The sequence below is a fragment of the Myotis davidii genome, unplaced genomic scaffold (assembly GCF_000327345.1).
Source record: "Myotis davidii unplaced genomic scaffold, ASM32734v1 scaffold1857, whole genome shotgun sequence".
NCBI lineage: Eukaryota > Metazoa > Chordata > Mammalia > Chiroptera > Vespertilionidae > Myotis > Myotis davidii.
This window is the reverse complement of record NW_006288115.1, coordinates 245,568-265,805: the sequence shown is the minus strand read 5'-3', so window position 1 is coordinate 265,805 and position 20,238 is coordinate 245,568. Positions and strand designations below refer to the sequence as shown.

At 48.5% G+C, this 20,238-nt stretch overlaps 1 protein-coding gene across 1 annotated transcript in view; it reads left to right on the top strand.

The window, feature by feature from the left end:
- ACO1 (aconitase 1) overlaps positions 1–19,449 on the top strand; it is a 60,528-nt gene extending 41,079 nt beyond the window's left edge. The window contains exons 11-21 of the mRNA XM_006759892.2: positions 265–424; positions 1,666–1,801; positions 2,532–2,616; positions 3,412–3,568; positions 4,720–4,844; positions 6,397–6,501; positions 7,395–7,537; positions 9,252–9,399; positions 14,614–14,736; positions 17,574–17,759; positions 18,592–19,449. Coding sequence (XP_006759955.1) covers positions 265–424; positions 1,666–1,801; positions 2,532–2,616; positions 3,412–3,568; positions 4,720–4,844; positions 6,397–6,501; positions 7,395–7,537; positions 9,252–9,399; positions 14,614–14,736; positions 17,574–17,759; positions 18,592–18,705 — 1,482 coding nt within the window. The 3' untranslated portion in view covers positions 18,706–19,449. The remainder of the gene's footprint in view (positions 1–264; positions 425–1,665; positions 1,802–2,531; positions 2,617–3,411; positions 3,569–4,719; positions 4,845–6,396; positions 6,502–7,394; positions 7,538–9,251; positions 9,400–14,613; positions 14,737–17,573; positions 17,760–18,591) is intronic.
- Positions 19,450–20,238: the final 789 nt, after the last annotated feature.

The following is a 20,238-nucleotide window of genomic DNA, read 5'->3' as shown; positions in this document are numbered from 1 at the left end:
CTTGGCCGGAATCAAACCTGGGACCCTTGAGTCCGCAGGCCGACGCTCTATCCACTGAGCCAAACCAGTTAGGGCTATGGCTGCTGTTTGTAAAGGTTTTAAAAGACTAAAGAAAACTTTACTTTTACTGTAGCATTTTGGATTTCATTGGCCAAGATATTTATTTTGTTAAGAATTACCCTTTAATGTTACAGTTCCCAAAGTATTTCTTCATCTTTTAAAGTGAGAAGTTTTGAAAAAATATCTATTTTTTTCTTCCTGTAGCAAGGGTTTAAAGGGTTCCAGGTTGCTCCGGACCATCATGACGACCATAAGACGTTTATCTACAACAACAGCGAATTCACCCTCGCTCACGGCTCCGTGGTCATCGCCGCCATCACTAGCTGCACGAACACCAGCAATCCGTCCGTAATGCTAGGGGCAGGTGAGCACGTTTGAAACCCCCCTCGTGGTCATGTGGACATGAGGGTGGAAATCCCCCAAGACACGACCCAGGGGCTCAGCATGTGGTTCCCTGAACCTTTCCTTTCCCAGGTGTAGGAATTTATTGGCCCAGAAATGTTTATACAATAAATAGTGTCCAAAGCAAAGTATTTAAAGTGGAACAAATAATGCATAACTGTGGTTAGAATTAACACAGAAAGTAAGTAAAAGGAAGCAAAAGAAAATGGATTTCTGGTTAAGCCCAGAACCTATGTCAGACTTTAGAAGAAAAAACACTAATTTCCCGTCGCAGGCCGGTCTCTGTACCACCCCTGCTGAGCCCTGTGTTCAGTGGAACTCAGGCTTAGATTTGTCGTCATGAGCACCTGAGTCAGGGCACAGGCCTATGCAATCCTGATTAAGTGGCTAACATTTGCATCCGGACTTTTGTCACTGTAAGGTCTCTCTAAGTTTCCACATTTCGGAGCATCCCCACAGTTCCTGTTGAGCTGCATGTCCACAGGTGGTGGAGTTACAACAGCCCTTTCCTTGTGAGCTGGACAGTGCACAGGAAAACCAGGGAGTCAGCTGTTGCCAGCTAAGCCGACCAGGCCCCTCAAGAGCAGTCGCCAGCGTGTCTGTAGCTTTCTGTCCTCACACCCTCTCCTCATTTCTTCCTGCCTCTGTGATACATCCTCAGACAGAGCACCCAGGGCCCCAGGGCCCCTGCAATGGGCTGTGTGTGTGGAAGTCTTGTGGCCCAGGAGCTCCTGATCTTCCACTTTAAGGCATTTTTACATCTAGACCGACTGTACCCCTCACCAGCCAGTGCACCATTCAGATGCTTTAAGAAGGGCCCTTCCGATTAGAATTTTCATCCAAATAAAACATATTTAGAAAGATTGTTCTCCCTCCCCAAATTAAAAACTCATTTTATAACATATCCCTAAACAGTTTATCGCTTAAAATACACACACACAAACACACACACACACATACACACACACATCTCTTTCTTCACTTTCATGGCCGCCTTTGAGTTTACTGCACACATGTGAGTGACTTGGGCCAGTGAGCTTTGCATTTCTAATAAGCAGCAGAAATAGCAGCAAGTGCCCACAGGAACGGGGCTTGGTCTGGCAGGGGCTGGAAATGCAGACTGAAGAGCCAGTGTTGTTCTTGAATGTCCCTGGCACCTAGAGTAGGCGGCCACCCACATGTGTCTGTGTTTACCGTCCGCAGGCTTGTTAGCCAAGAAAGCCGTGGACGCCGGCCTGACCGTGAAGCCTTACATCAAAACCAGCCTGTCTCCCGGGAGCGGCGTGGTCACCTACTACCTGCGGGAGAGCGGAGTCATGCCTTACCTGTCTCAGCTGGGGTGAGGGAGAGTTTTCTTTTACGCCGTTGCCTTTGTTGTGTCGTCTTCCACATGTATCTTGCTGTGTCATATGTAACTGACGTAAGCTCATCTGATGGTATCCAGTTCCGTAGTATTTTGTAAGGGTGAGTGACCTCAAACCCTCACATTCCCACAGAGTAGGACCCTCGATTGCACTAGCGGTTCATCATACGCAGGTGCCCGCGAAGGGCAGCGCAGAGCAGGGGACCCAGCCTGTGCGTTGGTGGGTGCTGCTCCCTCCCTGTGCCGGGGCCAGCGTAGGCTCTGCCCTGAGAGCTGCCCTTTGGTATGAAAGCTTTATTACCCTGGCTAAGATGCTCTCTTTCCTCAGGTACTTTAGTTATTTGTCTCCAGATACAGTTTCCCCAGCTTCCCCGTTATTCCTAATTCAGATGACAGGTTTTATTCATGTGCATCATAATGGTCAGAAACCCTTAGGAATATATGATAAAAACAGTGAATAGAGACAAGAAGCGGCATATCCGATTTCCACTTTCACTTAGACTTATTTTTATAAGTGACTCAAAAGGGAGTCTAATGGAATGATCTAGAATGGATGAATAATGTATCAAAATGCTCTGGGAATGAACGCGTTAAAGGAGCGGCACTGTCCCAGGCTTATTTCCTGAGCCGCTCTCCTCTTAAGTCAGCGCTCTGCAGGAGCTGTTCCAGCAGAGGGCGCACTGAGTATTCTGCCTTGTGCTTCTAGGTTTGATGTCGTGGGCTACGGGTGCATGACCTGCATTGGCAACAGCGGGCCCTTACCCGAGCCTGTGGTAGAAGCCATCACGCAGGTAACTAAGGGCCTGTGGGTCTTCAGAGCTGTGGCCTCTTCTCCTATGATGTGTGACCAAAACACCGGTCATTTCAAGAAGGTTTAGGGAAGCAGGGGATGGGGTTAGATGTACGGCCCCTGAAGTCCAGCTGAACTTACTCATTAGATAACCTCGGGCAAGTTAACGAGCCTCTCTTTACCTGCATGGTCACAACTGTACACTGGAGGTGGTAAATAGCACCGTTTCACAGCCTGTGGGCATTGAGAGGAGAATGGACATCAAAGACAGTGTGGCACCTGGACACAAGTGGGAATGAATGCAAGTTCTGACTCCAGATGGTTTAATCTGAAGACTGGTTCCGAGTCAGAGAGGTCTCCACCCACATGAATCTAAAGTCACTTGCATTGGCTTAGGTTTTGTCCCATAAATTCTGCAGCATTGACAAATACCATTAGGTTTGCTTTGCGTGAACTACAGAATCCATGTAAGTCAGCGTGGCTTCCTGTAGCTTTAACTTTTGGTCATCCCCACCTGTTCTCAGGCTCCAGGCAGCAACATAACTAGGATGATGCCTTCTGACCTACCTGGCATCTCCTCATGAGCAGAAACCAGTGACTGTGCCTCTCTGTGTCTTTTGACACAGATGGTCTCCCCCAGGGACACCCTCGGGCGCTCTCCTGTAGAGGAGAGGACCAGGACAAGGGAAGCTTGAAGAGCTACATCCTGGCAATGGGAAAACTCAGCAAATGGCCTAAAACGAGCCGCCGGGGTAGTCTTGTTTCCTGTGACCCTATTCCCTCTCGCCTCCCACAGGGAGACCTTGTCGCTGTCGGAGTGCTATCTGGGAACAGGAATTTTGAAGGTCGAGTCCACCCCAATACCCGGGCCAACTATTTAGCCTCTCCGCCCTTGGTGATAGCGTATGCAATTGCTGGGACCATCAAGATCGAATTTGAGAAAGAGCCACTGGGTAAGACTTTGTTTATGGGGTTATAATTTTCCCCCAATGAACTTGAAAATAGAATGGGAAGAGAACTAGTGCTTTCCTTAATAAATAATGAAGCCTACAACTTCCAGAGGTAAGATGACAAGGGAGGAGAGTCTTTTCTTTGTTCCTCAGCACACAGCCAGACATAACTGAAATAAAGAAAGATGCACGTAAGAGCCAGGGGTGACAGGAAAGAAGTGCAGAGAGTAATAGAGCGCTTGCTCTTCTGACAGCTTCTCCAGTCCCCTTCTCCGCCTCCTGCGTTAATCTAATGATAGGCATTGCTTACATATGCCCTCTGTGGGAACACCTTCAGACAGTTTAACCTCCCCAGATTCAGAGAAGAGGATGCTTTGTCTCCTTACCTCTGGTGTTCTTGCTTCCTATCCCCCTTCTCAATTCACTGTTTGCAAATTAGATTATATGAAAACAATGCCCTTTCAGTTGCCCTCTAGGAAATTATAACTTAGCGGCACAGGTGGGACTCATTATCTGTGTATCCCATATGCGCAAATTTGCCTGCTCACTAGAATGTATTTTATCCCCCACGTCAGTGCTCGTCATGCTTCTAAGGTCATTCACAGGCGCGCACAGAGCAGGGAAACCGAGTCACGCAAGGTGCACCTTCTCAGCTGAAGTCACACAAGGCAGCCCCCTGCCTGCTTACCTCAGCTGTCGTCCTGTAACTGAGTGACCTGTTCACGGTCTACTCGTGCCAGGGTGTTTGCGTTGTTGTGCCGCCTGTAGGTGATGCCACTGTTTCAGGCTCCCAAGTGGAGTGCGGACGTGCTGCCTCGTGTCCCTGAGCCAGGGAGCTGTGAGGTGTCTGGTGCTCGGTAGGCTTCATCAGGCAGGGAGTTCGATGTTAATGCATCAACAACATCTATTAACTAAGGCGTCTATAAACGAAACACATAAAGCCAGGTTATATACTGACCAGCTGACCGAAATGTTGTGGCCGAGGCTCTGACACCTGCCCTGTGTTTCCTCGGGGCCGTGATTTAGGATTCACCCTGCAGTGTCGGCATGGACTTGATAGATAGAACTACCACCAAGAACAAGACTCGACTGTATGGAATAAAGAAAGAGGCTGTTAAATGAAGTTTTCTCATTAATAAACATTTCTCCCCCAGGGGTGAATGCAAAGGGACAGCAAGTATTTCTAAAGGATATCTGGCCAACGAGAGAGGAGATCCAGGCGGTGGAGCGTCAGTACGTCATCCCTGGGATGTTCAAGGAGGTCTATCAGAAAATAGAGGTGAGGGCCCGCCCGCCCCCCCGCCCCTCCCCGCCCTGAGCGTCTGAGGGAGAGCTGCTCCTCTGTGTCCTCTCTGCAGACCCGGAGGCTCATAGGGGCAGAACCGGTTCATTACTCCCTCTTCAGAGAGTAGGGAAGTGGCTCTCAGTCATTTTTCTCCTGTGACTCACAGTTTTACAAACCCCACCCTCCCCAGATGTTCCAGGCTGAGACAGGTGGACGGGAAGAAAGGCCGCAGGTTGTGAGTGAGTCCCAGCCAGCTCTCCTTCGCTCTCCCTTTCTCAGACCCCTGGGCTGCAGCGTCCCTGTGGGTGAGGACCCTCCTCCAGGTGTCACTGAGGTGGAGTCGGTTGGGGGAGTGCACCTCTCACAATTATTTGGATGCTTAAGAATAAATAAATAATCAAACAAACAGACAAATAAATAAAAGCCACTCAGTAGGAAGCACCAAACTGCTTAAATAAATGAAACTCTTTGAGCGTTTCACGAATAGGGATCAAATGTATGGGGCTCGGTGTTGTTTGTTGAGACCCTTGGATGTTTTTCCTTTCCCTGCTTTCTGTGTTAAGCTGACTCATAGCCTACTGACAAAGGCTTGGGTTTGAAACAAGACAGCAGGCTGTCCGAGGGCCGGGGGCTGTGCCCTCCCCGCAGCGGCCCTTGGGAAATGAATGGCCTGAAGGAGTTTGGTGGGCATTGCATGAAATGCATGCATTCAGAGGCTGAGCTAATGGACCTGTGGAGAGATTTCAAGCTAATTTGTATTGTAAGCAGCTGTGATTGGTTATCCAAAGACCGTGTGACCTGGACGTCTACTTCCCCAAATCTTCAGAAAGTAAATGATTTCCCCTTCCGTAGAAATCTGGATTATTTTTTCTTAATTTGTAAGTATGTGGATTAGTTATCTCTTGCTGTACAACAAATTACCCCAAAACTTCGTGGGTTAAAACAGCAAGTATTTATTATCGCACAGCCTGTGGGTCCACATGTGGCTTAACTGGGGGCTCTGCCTTCGCAAGGCTCCAGTCAGATGTCTGCTGGGGCGCTGCGCTCGTAAGGGCACTCACCGGTGTGGTGGGATCAGCGCCTCAGGGCTGCTGGACCAGGGGCCTCAGCTCCTCAGGACCATCAGCCAGAGGCCTTGCTGGCGGTGTCTGCCCAGCTCACAGCCTGGCAGCTGACACCATCAGGGCAAGCAAGTGAGGAAGCAGGAGCGGCTGAGGGACATAGAAGGCAGGGTCTCTCTTTTCATAACCTAACCTTGGAAATGAGTCACTACGTTCAGCCCACACTCAGCAGGAGGGGCTCCCTTCAGGGTGTGAATCTGGGGGTGGGGGCAGCTGGGGTCCTTGGGCTGCCTGTCATAGTGCATATGTACTGTTAAGTTATTTAGCATGGCACTGTCTTCGTATAAAGGAATTCTTTTGTATGACTAGAATAAGTGGTTTTTATTGTCCTCGTAGCTCGAATGTGTGTTATATGTTTATGTGTTGAATTTTCCTTGTAATAGAATGTAATTGGATTGGCCCTTTTTTTCTCTTTTTTTATTCAGACTGTGAATGAAAGCTGGAATGCCTTAGCAGCCCCGTCAGATACGCTGTATTACTGGAATCCCAAGTCTACGTACATTAAGTCACCACCATTCTTTGAAAACCTGGTATGACTTTTTATTTTTAACAAACTGAATTCTTCAAAAGGCCTTTTTCCTTGTAACATCTACTTTATTATCCCACACTCTTGTTTTCACCACCTGTTTCATTCAAACCTCCACAAACCCAAGCAAATGCCCAGAGGGAGGGTTTGGGGATCTGGGAGATTGGCTGGAGTGAGGCCTCAGTTTCCTGCCAGGGCTTGTGCCTGGCTGTGTAGAGACTCCTGGGGATCAGATGCCACCTGGGCGTGGTCTCGGGGAAGTCCGAGGGCTGTTCCAGGGAGCATGCAGGGCCTGCCATCCTCCCCCTGAGCCCGCTCAGACAAGGCGGCCTTGCTGCCCAGGGTGGGTCCTCTGGGGAGGGGAGGGGATAGAAGTCAGAGTTCTGTGCACGTGGAGAGAGAATGCCATTTGCAGCTGCATCCTGCTGCTTTGGAGGGGACAGGGCCAGTCCTTCTCCCTCCCTCCAAGGGTGAGATGTAAGTGTTTGGAGTAAAATCACCTTACTTTCCTGAGCACCCCCGATAAAACTGAAAAGAAGAAAAGAACACCCTAGAATTTCCTGTGCACTGATTAGGGCTGTCACCTGGTTCAGGTCCACAGAGCTCCACTCTTGAGACTTCCCTTGTGACTTGTTGGAGGAAACCTGGCCAACCCTACTTGTCTTTTGTTTTGGGGGGTTTTTTTCCAATATATTTCTATTGACTTTTAGGGAGAGAGGAAGGAGAGAGAGAAAAAAATATCCATGAGAGAGAATCATTGATCGGCTGCCTCCTGCACTCCCCCCACCAGAGATCAAGCACAAAACCCAGCGCATGTGCCCTGACCGGGAACTGAACCCGCTGCCTCTTGGTGCAGGGGGCACACTGGCTGGGCTGACGTGTTGTGTTCTTCGCTAGACGTTGGAGCCACAGCCCGCTAAGTCTATTGTGGATGCCTATGTGCTGCTGAATTTGGGAGATTCGGTAACAACTGACCATATCTCTCCGGCTGGAAACATTGCAAGAAACAGCCCTGCTGCTCGCTACTTAACTAACAGAGGGTAAGTGTGAGTGAGGTGGGAGCTGAGGACCGACCGAGGGCGGCAGGGAGGGACTAGGCCAGCATTGCTCTTCCGCCTGGTCCCGTTGGAAGCAGACCGTGGCTCTTCACCGAACCCTGGTGCTTGGAAACCAGTCAGTCTTTCTGTTTGCTGCTTCGAAGCTTCTGTGGGTGAACCCATGAGCAGGTGAACCCTGTCAGGGGGAGAGGGGACAATCTTTGAGCAAGTGTTGTGCGCATTCGGCTCAACTATCATTTCTGCCCCTGGCTTGCCAAGTAGATAAGGCACAGGGGTCTGCTTTTAACCGCGGTAGAGCCTGGCTGCACTTGAACTGCTCAGAGGAAACATAACGTGAACTGCATTGCCGTCCCCGGTTAAGACATACTCTTTACAGAGAACTGCTTCTAAGACTGGCAGTTCACGCACTCATCAGCAGTCCTCAGTCATGCACCGATTTAATTTTAACAGGTACTGCACCAGGGTTCTCTGCTGTTAGCTAGTAGACCATATTAATCAAAGTCGGTCCTGACTCTCACTTTCCGTGAGAATCATCTGGGGAGATAAAGACTCCTGGCTCCCCTCCCCACCTCCCGAATCAGCTTCCTCTGCGATGGGGCCCAGAGCCAATTCGAGGAACAAAATCCAACACCTTGTTTTGATTGGTGATTGGTGACCTCTTTTGAGACATGGACTCTTTAGGGAACTGAGTAAAAGCAAATATAATACCTTCCCAGAAAAATGCACGTATCATAACATCTTGGATATAATTTTAGTTGCTCCTGAAACCCATCTATAGGTTCTCTCAGTCCTCAATTAGATCTAACCTTTAAATCACATTAACACTCACACTCCTTTCCCAGCATTTTAAGGTGCGGCCCAGTGAAGGGGTCTCTGTGTTCGTGGTAAAATGTTGTCTCTGACATTCTGAAGTCCCCCTGACCGGTTTCTCTCTGATCTCAGGACAGGGAGGGATAGCTGTTCTGCCTCCTGGGCCCTGCTCTGGTTTTTATCTTATGAAATTGTAAATCCTGCTGCCAGTTGTGTGTCTTCCCTTTCAGCCCAGTTCCTGATAACTGGGGGACAAATCGGAACCCCCTTCTGGTTAGCTTATGGGACATATTTTATGTTTCCCCCATTTGGGGCTCCACCTGACCCCTGACCAACTTACTTAGATTATTTGTCTTTACTTCCTTTTTCTTACCCATTTATTTTTAAGCCTCACCCAAGGCTATGTTTATCGATTTTAGAGAGAGAGAAACATCGATGTGAGAGAGAAGCATCGATCGTTTGCCTCCCGGATGTGCCCGGAGTGGGGATCGAACCCACGGCCCTTTGGTGAACAGGACAACCCTCCAACCAACCACCTGGCCAGGGCTTTCTTACCATTTTTCATATTTTAATTTTTGTGAAACTTTAAAGGCTTCCGTACTGAATAAATTAAATACTCTTATTAGAGTTCCTCCTACTTTTCTACCCAGATTTATAAGACGGAGGTTGGCCTGGGATAACGTTTAGTTCCACCTTCCACCCCAGATGGAGGTTGGGGATTACACCTCCAGCTGCCTCAGTTGAACTATGGGAACAGCTTGCTGCCTGGGAGGGCATTCTGGGTAGATGAGAGGAACACTGAGGTTTCTGTTTTCCCCTTCTTGGTGTAAGTGAAGCCATCTTCACCCGTTCACTCAGCCGGCTCCCCTCCCCCTTGCCTTGGCAGCCTGACTCCGCGGGAATTCAACTCCTACGGCTCCCGCCGGGGCAACGATGCCATCATGGCTCGGGGCACATTTGCCAACATCCGCTTACTAAACAAATTTTTGAACAAGCAGGCACCGCAGACGATACACCTGCCTTCTGGAGAAGTGGTGAGTATGGTGACCTCGTCTGGCCTGGCTGGTTGGGTGTCTACCCTGTCACTTTCCTTCGCTCTTAGCTCCTTCCTGCCCCTCCTGCCTCTGGCTTCCTGTGGTCTCGCCAGGTGTCCATGTGGCGTTCATCAGTGATGGGGACGCCCTTTAACCTGGGAAACCTCGTCCTGCTCAGTGGTCCTGCCTTTGGCCTGACTAAGTCCGCTTTCCTGGAGTTAAGCTTTCAGAGCCTTTGAGTGAAATGCACAAGTTCAGAGTGTTAGAGGGGAGATTCAGGGTAAGGTAGAGGGTGTTTACCCAGAAGTGCTGTTTTAGGACTGTATTGGCATTTAGCTGAGTTCACCAAACCAGGAGAGGAGGAATGTGGAGGCAGGCTCGGGTCCTACAGGGAACCCATAGGTGGACCTGCCACAGTGGGATTGTCTGCTGGGAGGCCTGAGAGAGGCCGGGAAAGCCTGCCCTTTGAGTCGGACAAGCCCAGTTCAAGTCCCAGCTCCACCTCAGACCAGCTGCGGAGCTCCCAGCAATCATTTCCCTCTGAGCCTGAGCGCTCTTACCTGTGAAGCAGAAATACTGTACTATCGACCTCGGCCGGCTCTGAGGCTAAAAGGTAAATGGAGGGACATGTGAAACAGCTAGTCTGGTGTCTGGTCCGCAGTGTCACCTCCCTTCCCAGTGAATGTGGCGAAGCTGCTGGAAACGAGCGAGGCCACTTGAGAAATAACCTTCCCAACCTATTTTAAAACAATAACAGCTAATATTTATGTAGAACAGCAGTTCTCAAGCTGTGGGTTGCGACCCCTTTGGCTGTTAAACGACCCTTTCACAGGGGTCGCCTAAGACCATCCTGCATATCAGATATTTACATGACGATTTATCACAGTAGCAACATTACAGTGATGAAGTAGCAACGAGAATAATTTTATGGTTGGGTCACAACATGAGGAGCTGCATTTAAAGGGCCAGAAGGTTGAGAACCACTGATGTAGAACTTGCTGTGTCTCGGGTACTGTTCTGAGCTGTTTGCATGCACTGTCTAATTTAATACTCCTAACAACACTTCGAAGTGGGTACCATAGTTACCCACATTTTAAATTGGGAACTACGGCATCGAGAGCCCCTATATCCCTACGGCCACAAGTAGAGAAACGGAGTTTAAACCCAGGGAGTCTGGCTTCGACACCAGTGCTGTTCACCACCACGCCCACTGCCTCACCTGCAGCTGATCATGTTTTTGTAAAGTCCCTTCATAGACAGTCACTGGTCACCAGGACCAGCTCAGAGCCAGTGCCCAGTAACGTTCAGTGAATCAGGGATAATGACAAACTATTCGATGAAAAAGATACAGTTAAACGGTGGGATGCGCAAGAGACCGAGGGGAGGCCTTGCAGCGGCAGACATCGGGGCCTCCGGTACTGACTGTCGCAGTGAACATCACATACTTGCGAGCCCCACCATGACAGAACTTCTAGCCAGATGTTCAGTGCCTCTTAAATAAGGAGACAGAAGCAGAGAAGGACGGACATTTGAGCCAACCCTTGAACTCTAAAGATAGACCTAGGCCAAGGACAGGGAGGAAGGGAGAGAAAACAGATAATGCAAAGAATAGAAGAAAACAGAAAAAAACATTGTTTCTTCAGAGTGATGAGATGGTTTCCTCTTGCTGTAAAGCAGGGGTGGGGAACCTTTTTTCTGCCAAGCGCCATTTGGATATTTATAACATCATTCGCAGGCCATACAGAATTATCGACTTAAAAAGCAGCCTGCTGTATTTGGTCAAACATCTAATTAACTCACCCTAATGCCTTGGCAGGGCCAGGCTAAATGATTTTGTGGGCCTTATATACGGCCCATGGGCCAGACGTTCCCCACCCTGGCTATGAAGTAATTAGAGGGCAAGAAAGACTTCTTTGAATTAAAAAAAAAAAAAAATCCCTAAAAATTTCACAGGAAAAGTTGGTTAGTTGAAAAAATCTCTCAAAATATAGAACAGAAAGATAAAGGAGAAATTAGAGAGAAACTAAGAGAAGTAAAGACTGAACTGAGGAAGCCCAACATCTGACTGTACTGAAAAGAGGAGAGGAAATTATCACACACCAACATAAGGAAAACTCTCAAATGCCAGATCGAAGACTCCAGATTGAAAGGGCCGCTGATGCCCAGCAGGGTGCCTGAAGATGGCCTGCGCCAGGCACATCCCTGGGAAGCTGAGATCAGCAGAGGTCGGGCCAGGGCAGCTCAGTTCATGAGAGCATCATCCCTTGCACCAAACAGTCACGGGTTCCGTCCCCGGTCAGGGCACATGCCTAGGTTTCGGATTCCATCCCTGGCGCCAGTCAAGGAGGCAACTGATGGATGTTTCTCTCTCACATCAGTGTTTCTCTCTCCCTTCCTCTCTCTCTCTGAACATATCTTCGGGTGAGGATTAAAAAAGGAGAAGATCTAGAAACTCCCGGAGAAGCTAAAACAGGTGGTTATGTACAATATGCCGGAGATCAGAGGTGCCAAAGCAACACTGGGAACTTCGACTGATTTCTCCCTTACAATCCTGTCCTTCACACCCTGCTCGAATGAAATTAAAGTAGTAGCACATTCAGATACTCAAAAACTTAAAAAATATCCCTCAATTCCTGTCGCAAAAAGTGTGGCTGAAAGTGTTCCACCAAAATAGAGGAAGGTGTCGGGTGCAAGAGAAGGCAGGGCTGGGAATCCCCAGGATGCGGGTGGAGGAGGGCTCCTCCGTCCTGGGAGGCACCCCGGGAGCAGTGCTGGACTCCAGGATGTAGCCACCTGAAAAAGACTTTTAGGTGATAAATTGCCTGATACGACTGAGTGTCTTTAGAGGAGATTCGTACTTGAGGCAGATTGTTTGGGGATTAATTAATGGGTAGGAATATAGAAACAGGTTAGCACACACACACACACAATGAAAATTATTAATTTCAGTGAAAATTGTTTTTAAATTGCCAAGAAAGCAAAGAAATAGTACATTACCTGACTGAGCAGTAAATAGCATTTACATAATCATAATGCAAATACCAACTATTGACAGACCAACCATCTGACATCACTATCGGGAGGTCGGGGGGAGGAGAGGTGTAGAGGAATTCTTGGGAATGGTGCTTAAGAGAACCACATCCTCATCAAACTAGGCAATGTGATGAAACTGGAGAAATGAAGAATGCACTGTTCAAACCTAATACCCAGGAGTTCTAGAGGCACAGAAGCACGGGAAACCATGTTGGCTTCCTAGGAGAGGGAGCGTGCAGAGTCCCACACTAGCCTGGTTAGCACTCAGCATGGCTCCCAGAAGAGCAGTCAGGAGACGGAATCCGGAGCCGCTGGGTCCCCCTGACCTTGGGTTTCGTGACCTGCTTTGCCGGGGGATGCTCAGCTTTGCAGTAGTTTTGAAAGCACATAAAACTCAACTCCCACCTTCTTACTACCCAACGCTGGTAACAGATATCTCTGAAAGTATCGGGCAGGATGTCTCTTTTTGGTCTTTGAAGCAGTCTAGACCAGTGGTCGGCGAACTGCAGCTCGCGAGCCACATGCGGCTCTTTGGCCCCTTCAGTGTGGCTCTTCCACAAAATACCACGTATGGGCACACTTACAGTGCGATTGAAACTTCGTGGCCCATGTGCATAAGTTGGTATTTTTGGTTGGACAGAGATGGCTTTTACTATTTTTGTAAGTTTCTCTGTTCACAAGCTCTGTCCAGCTGCACACATACAGACTTCCACCCAGATTTAGCTAAGGCCACGGGGAATTAGCCACAGGCCCCTGCGGTCCATCACAACAGCAGTTTGTCGAAGCTGGCTTGAAGGTTTGATTAAACGCCTTTCAAAGGGAGCACTCTCTAGAGCAGTGGTTCTCAACCTGGGGGTCGAACGACCCTTTCACAGGGGTCGCCTAAGACCATGGGAAAACACATATATGATTACATATTGTTTTTGTGATTAATCACTATGCTTTAATTATGTTCAATTTGTAACAATGAAAATACATCCTGCATATCAGATATTTACATTACGATTCATACCAGTAGCAACATTACAGTTATGAAATAGCAACAAAAATAACTTTATGGTTGGGGGTCACCACAACATGAGGAGCTGTATGAAAGGGTCGCAGCATTAGGAAGGTTGAGAACCACTGATCTAGAGGGATTTTATTTTCCGACTTGGTAGCCAGGAACAACAGTTGTTGCATTGCTCCACCACCAGCAATAGCATCAGATGTGTCTGAAGTCTCAGCTCAGTATTCAGAGTTCCTGTGAGAACATATGAATCTATTTGTGTAAGGTGTTTCTCCTATGTACTAAAATATTCATCTTCTCCTGTCCTTTAATGCTGGGCCTTACCCCATCAACATTTCCACTCTCTCTACCTTGACCTCCATTGCAGAAGGGTGACTAATGGAAGTTTGCATTTTAAATGATTTCAGAACCTTACCTTCTTGTGTTTTGCTACCCTTCACAATTGACCATCACTGAGTCTCTGATACTGAGTTGAAACCCAGGGTTAGGTGGGATTCTCTGTTTTTTAAAAGTTTAAAAGTAGTTCAGTCAATGGAAGAGACAAAAACAACCTAACCTACTCTCCTTTTTCCCTTGATGCCTTAGGATTTGAATTTTTTCTAAAACACTCACAATCAGCCATTTCAGTTAAGAGAATATCTTTATATATAAAAGGCTAAGTGACCAGCTAACCTGTCGGTAGGGATGATGCTCACTGCCGAGCGACAGCAACTTTGCAGAGTGCCCTCTTGCACTCTGGGACCCCTCGGGGGATGTTGGACAGGCTAGGCCGAGGGACCCCGCTCACTCTGCAGACGACCTTTGAGCCCCTGCGCCGCCCCAGGTGCAGCTGGCCTGGGAGGGACTGCAGGAGTTGGCTCCAGGGCATGTCCAGCCTGTCTAGCCCAGTCCCGCCCTGCCAGCCACCTTATAATTAATTTCTTTTCAATGTGCATGAATCCGTGCACTGGTCCTCTAGTAAAATATAATTTGGTCAGTGTAGGTAGATGGAGCTCACTGGGAATCTGTAGACTAGGCATCTATAGACCAACCTGTAGATTGGCTGAGTTTTCCGTTGGCTTTGCACTGACCTGGCTCACTGCAGACCTCTGACCCTGCACACCCCACCAGGTCTCCCAGGCCCGTGTCTGCACTCTGTGCCTTTGCTAATACCTCCCCTTTCTCTTCCTCAGCTTGATGTGTTTGATGCCGCTGAGCGGTACCAGCAGGCGGGCCTTCCCCTGATTGTTCTGGCCGGCAAAGAGTACGGCTCGGGCAGCTCCCGGGACTGGGCAGCCAAGGGCCCTTTCCTCCTGGTGAGTATGACATAGGGACATCCCCGCCGGCAGCTGCCCCTGTGGACCGGAAGGGACGCTGGGAGGGGCCGGGAATCCATTCTGGCGCTTTACTCTCCACGATGTGGAAGGGCAGCTCCGAAAAGCAAGTGGTGTTTGTTCCTCCTCTGCTTCTTGGTGGACTGGCTCCCCTGCTCTCAGTGAAGAGCAATCTGGAGGTGAAATGTTTCCCTCAGACCAGACATATCCCGGAGCCATGGTCTTTGGGGGTCGCAGTAGAACAGCTGGGCGGAAGGTCTCTGCAGTCTGTGAAATCATATCCAAAAGTTTGTCTGTATGTCTTTTTCTAAGGGGAAAATTCCATGGTTTTCATAATGTTCTCAGAGGTTGAGGACCCAAAATTTGTTTAAGGCCATTATCCCCGGTGACCTTGAGGAATAAGCCAGGGCTGCTGCTGTTGACCTGTCTGCCAGGTTCCTGCAAGGGAAAAGTCAGGAGCCTGAGCTTTGGGTAAACTCAGGAAAGTGCTTTCTACGAGGCTTTTTACTGCCTGTGAAAGTCTCTTTAGACTCAGCCGGGAAGGACTCTCTCTCTCTATGCGAACAGGACCCTCTGTAGACCCTTCAGCCTTTCAGGGCTTGACCAGGAGGTTTTCCCGGGGGAGGGACCACACAAGGCAGCAGAGGGCTCTCACCTCTTCAGGGCCCCCAACAAAACCTGCTGCCGGCCTTAATCCTTAGGGCAGGTAAAACGGCTTAGCTGATGTCAGTGTAGATAACGTGTGGCTCGAGCCAGTCAATGCACTTGGGAAACCCTAAATAAGTGTTATCCACAGTAAAACATGTGGCTGTCCAGCAGGAAGCCCCAGACATCCAGGCTTCTGAAAATCTTTGAATATCACACACCTATTATTTTGGTTTTTTAATCAATCATTTTGTTCTGTCGGAAAAAGAAATGTTCTCTGATTATTTGGTAGTATGTCAGGGGTCTGCTCTTTTAGAACCTGCTGAAAAGAACCAGAGAAAAGAAGGAAGAGGTTTGAGGAAGGGAGCTGGTTGCTGACAGTAGTGCCAGTCAGTTGGGTGGGAGGGAAGGAGAACTGGCACCAGGGGGCGTTCCAGAGTCTAGACTTCGCTGTAGAGCTGCTCTGAGTCCTGGCTGCCCGGACACCGTGTCCTTCAATCTGTAGCTGCCCAGCCGGGGCCACTCAGCAGTTTCCTGGGCTGAGTTCATGCAGAGAGGGCTATACAGTTGTGATCTGTGGCACTGACAGACCTGCACAGCCATTTATACAGAACTAAGGACATGAACAGTGTGCATTTACAAAGATTTATTCTCCTCCTCAAAATAACTACATAATACATGTATCCAAAAATCCGTACAAAATATCTGCTACCCTGCAGAATCTGCCCTTCCTCCATAACTTTGTTGTTAAATTTGGAAACAGTCTTGGCCAGGTAGCTCAGTTGGTTAGAGCGTGGTCCCGATATACCAAAACTGCAGGTTCGATCCCCAGTCAGGGAACATACAAGAATCAACCAATGAATACATAAATAAGTGGAACAACAAATCGATGTCTCTCTCTCTCTCTCTCTCTCCCCCCCCCCCCCTCTAAAAATCAATAAATTTTTTAAAATTTGGAAGCACCTGTGGGATTTTTAAAAAATACCTGTGCCTGGATCTCATCCCAAGAGATTATGGTTTCACAGGTAAGGAAAAAGGCCTTGATGTCAGGATTTTAAAAGCTTTCCTTGATGATTCTAATATGCAGCAAGTTTGAGCGCCACTGCTTCATAGCCATGGTTTTCATGACTTTCTCTTCCTCCTGCCCACACTCCCTACGTGAGAATCTGTGCAGATCGGGGGTAGTGCCGAGATTCTACATTTTAAAAACATTTATTTATTTATTTATTTATTTATTTATTTATTTATTTATTTATTTGTATTGATTGATTAGAGACAGAGAGAGAATGCCGATTGGTTGCTTTCTCTACGTACACTGACCGAGGATCCAGCACAACCTTGGCGAATTGAATCGGGACGACATTCCACCCAGCTGAGCTACCCGGCCAGGGCTCTAAAATTCAACATTCTTAACAAGCTCCCTGAGGGACCCTTATGCAGGGATGTTCTTAAAAGTGTACCCTAGATATCAAGAGACCTTTTAGGGGTATCTAAATATCCTGTTACAGTTAACTAATATTTGGGAATAGAGTGTATTAGTTAATCAAGTATCCTGGTTTATTAATCATTGCTGTATAGTGTTGCCAGTTATAGATTGCCAGTAAAATGTACTTTATAGACAGCTTAATGTCAAGATTATATTCCATAGGATTTGATCCTTGAAGCAGGAAGTATAAAAGCACACAGTAGGTAATTCTTTACTCCCTTGATAGTATGTTTTATAAGTTGCTTCTCTGATTAAACCTTCCATGTCTGCCAGTGGACCTACAATCATAGCAGAATTGAAGGGAAAGAAATGATTTTCTTTATCTTGTTTTGTGATGTGGAGTCTGTTACAGTGGAAGTTTGCTAAGAGGTGTCGTATCACACAGTGGCTCAGTGTTCAGACTGCCTGGGTTCAGAATACTGGATACTCCCCTGACGGCCTGGCCTGGTGCAGGGGGAATGAGAGCAGCCATTTAAGGGCTCACACAGTGCCTGTACTGTGTAGGCACTCATTGAGCCCTGACTGCTGTGCTATTTATAGCGAGGGGGTAGTGTTTAGTGTAAACGATTACTTCGTACTTATAAAGAATGTAGGTGTGAGAAGAGTTTTGACTTAGGAAGCCTTTTGCTAAGTTTCTGTGTCTAAGGAAGAACTGGGACTGTGTCCAAACCCCTCTCTTGGTCCTCAGGGAATCAAGGCGGTCCTGGCGGAGAGCTACGAGCGCATCCACCGCAGTAACCTGGTCGGAATGGGAGTGATCCCCCTCGAGTACCTCCCAGGGGAGACGGCGGACACCCTGGGACTCACGGGGCGGGAACGCTACACCATCAACATCCCAGAGAACCTCAAACCACGGATGAAAGTTCAGGTCAAGGTGAGCCGGGGCCTCTCCACGCCAGGGCCAGCTCACAGGGACCCTGTGTTTGTAATCCATCTTGCATCAGGAAATCAGTGGGATTTGGAATAAGAAAAAACAAAGGGTAGGACTAAATTAGCCTTAAGAGTTTTACTAGCCCCCTTTCTACCTGCCTCACAACATATCACGTATTTCTGTTTATTCATAGTTACCAGTTCCATTCATACCTCCAAGCCTTTCCCATTCCTCCCAGTTTCACTTATCCCGGAGACTAGTGGCGAAAGCTCGGGGGTAGGACATTGCCTAAAAAACACCTTTTTTATTATAAGAATGTGAACAACAGACGCTGTCCCCATCTGAGTCTTACCCCAAATGACAGCTCCCTGGGTGAGGAAGGGAGGAGATGCCCACACCCAGGTCCCAGGGGGACTTAGACTCCCAGGCCAGGGTGAGGAGCTGGGCCCAGTGCCTAAGGGACCCCAACAAAACCTGCCGACCTGAGGCACCTCCTGTGCAGGGTGCCCTGAGAGGCTTGGAAACACCGTGCCCAAGGCCAGAGTGACTGCTGCCCAGAGAGGCCTTTCTAAGTCTCAGATGCCTCTCACGTCCATCACTCACACTCAGTGCCTGCCCATGCGGATGAGTCGCTGGGGGTCTTTTAAAATGCAGCTTCTGAATCAGCGGGTCTGGGCAGGGGCCTGCGGCCGTGCGCATGTCCCCAGGCGCTGCCCGTCGTGCTGGTGTTCGAACCCCTCTCCACATGGCTGACCTGGGGGCCGGGCACACGCTCCTCCTGACTGAGCTGCCTCCCTGCTCCCGCCTGACTCTTCTTGGCTTCTTATTGTCGCAGCTGGATACCGGGAAGACCTTCCAGGCGGTCATGAGGTTTGACACCGACGTGGAGCTCACCTATTTCCACAACGGGGGCATCCTCAACTACATGATCCGCAAGATGGCCAAGTAGTCGTTCCCTCGGAGACCTGCCCTGGGAGCTGCCCCGGAGCGTGTGCGGAGCCACCGGCCGCCGAGCCCCTGGTGCAGAAGTGAGGCCCCCGCCTCCCTGCGGGGAGCTGCCGTGCAGACGGAGCACAGAGCACTGGCGTCGCGGTGCCCTTCCTCCAGGCACAGGAAGCAGTTCCTACACTCTCTCTTTTCCTTCATCTTTGTATCTTTTTCTAGAATTTGGAGGCTAGCATGGTGGAATGTCCATAGTGCCAGAAAGAGCTGAACGCATCTTTAAAGTTACTGATCACAGAACGTTTTGATTTTTTTACTCTTAGCCTGTTAGTGTTCAGCTGAACACAAACAAGTGTTCTCAGAAGGAGCTCCTGTCCTCTCTGTGTTTCTCGGTTCTCCTCGGCTCAATGAAACCTTCCCCTGCCTGTTACACCGGTGTTAACCGATGTGGGTGGATGGGAACTTTTGCACACTTCAGATCACAGTGGTGATTGCGACGCTCCCCCACCCCCTTTCCTTCGGAGTGAATGGTCCGGACACCTTGTGGCCAGGTCAGAGGTGGAAACTTCTTGATTATGTAACTTTTGATCGATCACCATTAAAGAAATGTGAAGTTTTCTTTTACTATCTTTAAAATTTTTCCGCAGAAAATTTTGTTCATTTGTCCAGAGGATAACTTTGTTGGGAGGTGGTTTTGCAGAGAGACAGATATTTCTAATTTGAATAAAATGAAATCTATTTTCAAGGAAAACCTTTGACTTTGGAATTGAATCCTGCTGTGTGTGTGGCTGTAGTTTTGGGGTATTTAGAACAGAGCGGATCTCAGACGTTAGCTTCCCAAAGCCTGGCTGACCTTCAGGTTCTCCTGTTTGTACAGCCGCGGCAGTGACCTGCAGGTAACCTGGAGGGGCTGAGGAACCAGCATGTTTGCTGCCCTGTTTGGGAGCCGGCAGGTTAGTGAGCAGGTCATAGCTTTGATTTTTGTGTCCTCTAGTTTTATCTGCTCATTTTCATTTCTGAAGTTGTTTCAGGGCACATGTCTCTTATTCTGTGCCAGCAGCAACAATAAAATATAGGCTGAAGTGGCTCAAACATCAGAAACTTATTTTCTTATAGTTCTGGAGGCTAGAAGCCCAAGATGAAGGTTCCAGCCAATTCATTTTCTGCCAAGTGCTCTTTCCTGGCGCTCAGACAGCCACCTTCTGCTGTGTGCTCCCATAGCCTTCGTCAGGGCAGGCACAGAGAAAGAACTAGCTCTCTGGTGTCTCTTCTTATAATGGCACTAATCTTATAAGATTAGGGCCCCACCCTTACAATGTCATTAAACCTTAATTAAACCTTCCTTTGAGCCCCCATCTCCACAGAGGCACACTGTGGGGTAAGGGCTTCCACATATGAAATTTGGAGGTACACAAACATTCAGTCTATAACAGGGCAAACATAGTCTAAAAGGGCCATTTTCAGCAGAAAAATCACCCAAATTGGAGCTAAAAGACCTATTACAGCTAAAGGAGCAGACTTAGAAAGGTCTGGTAACTTA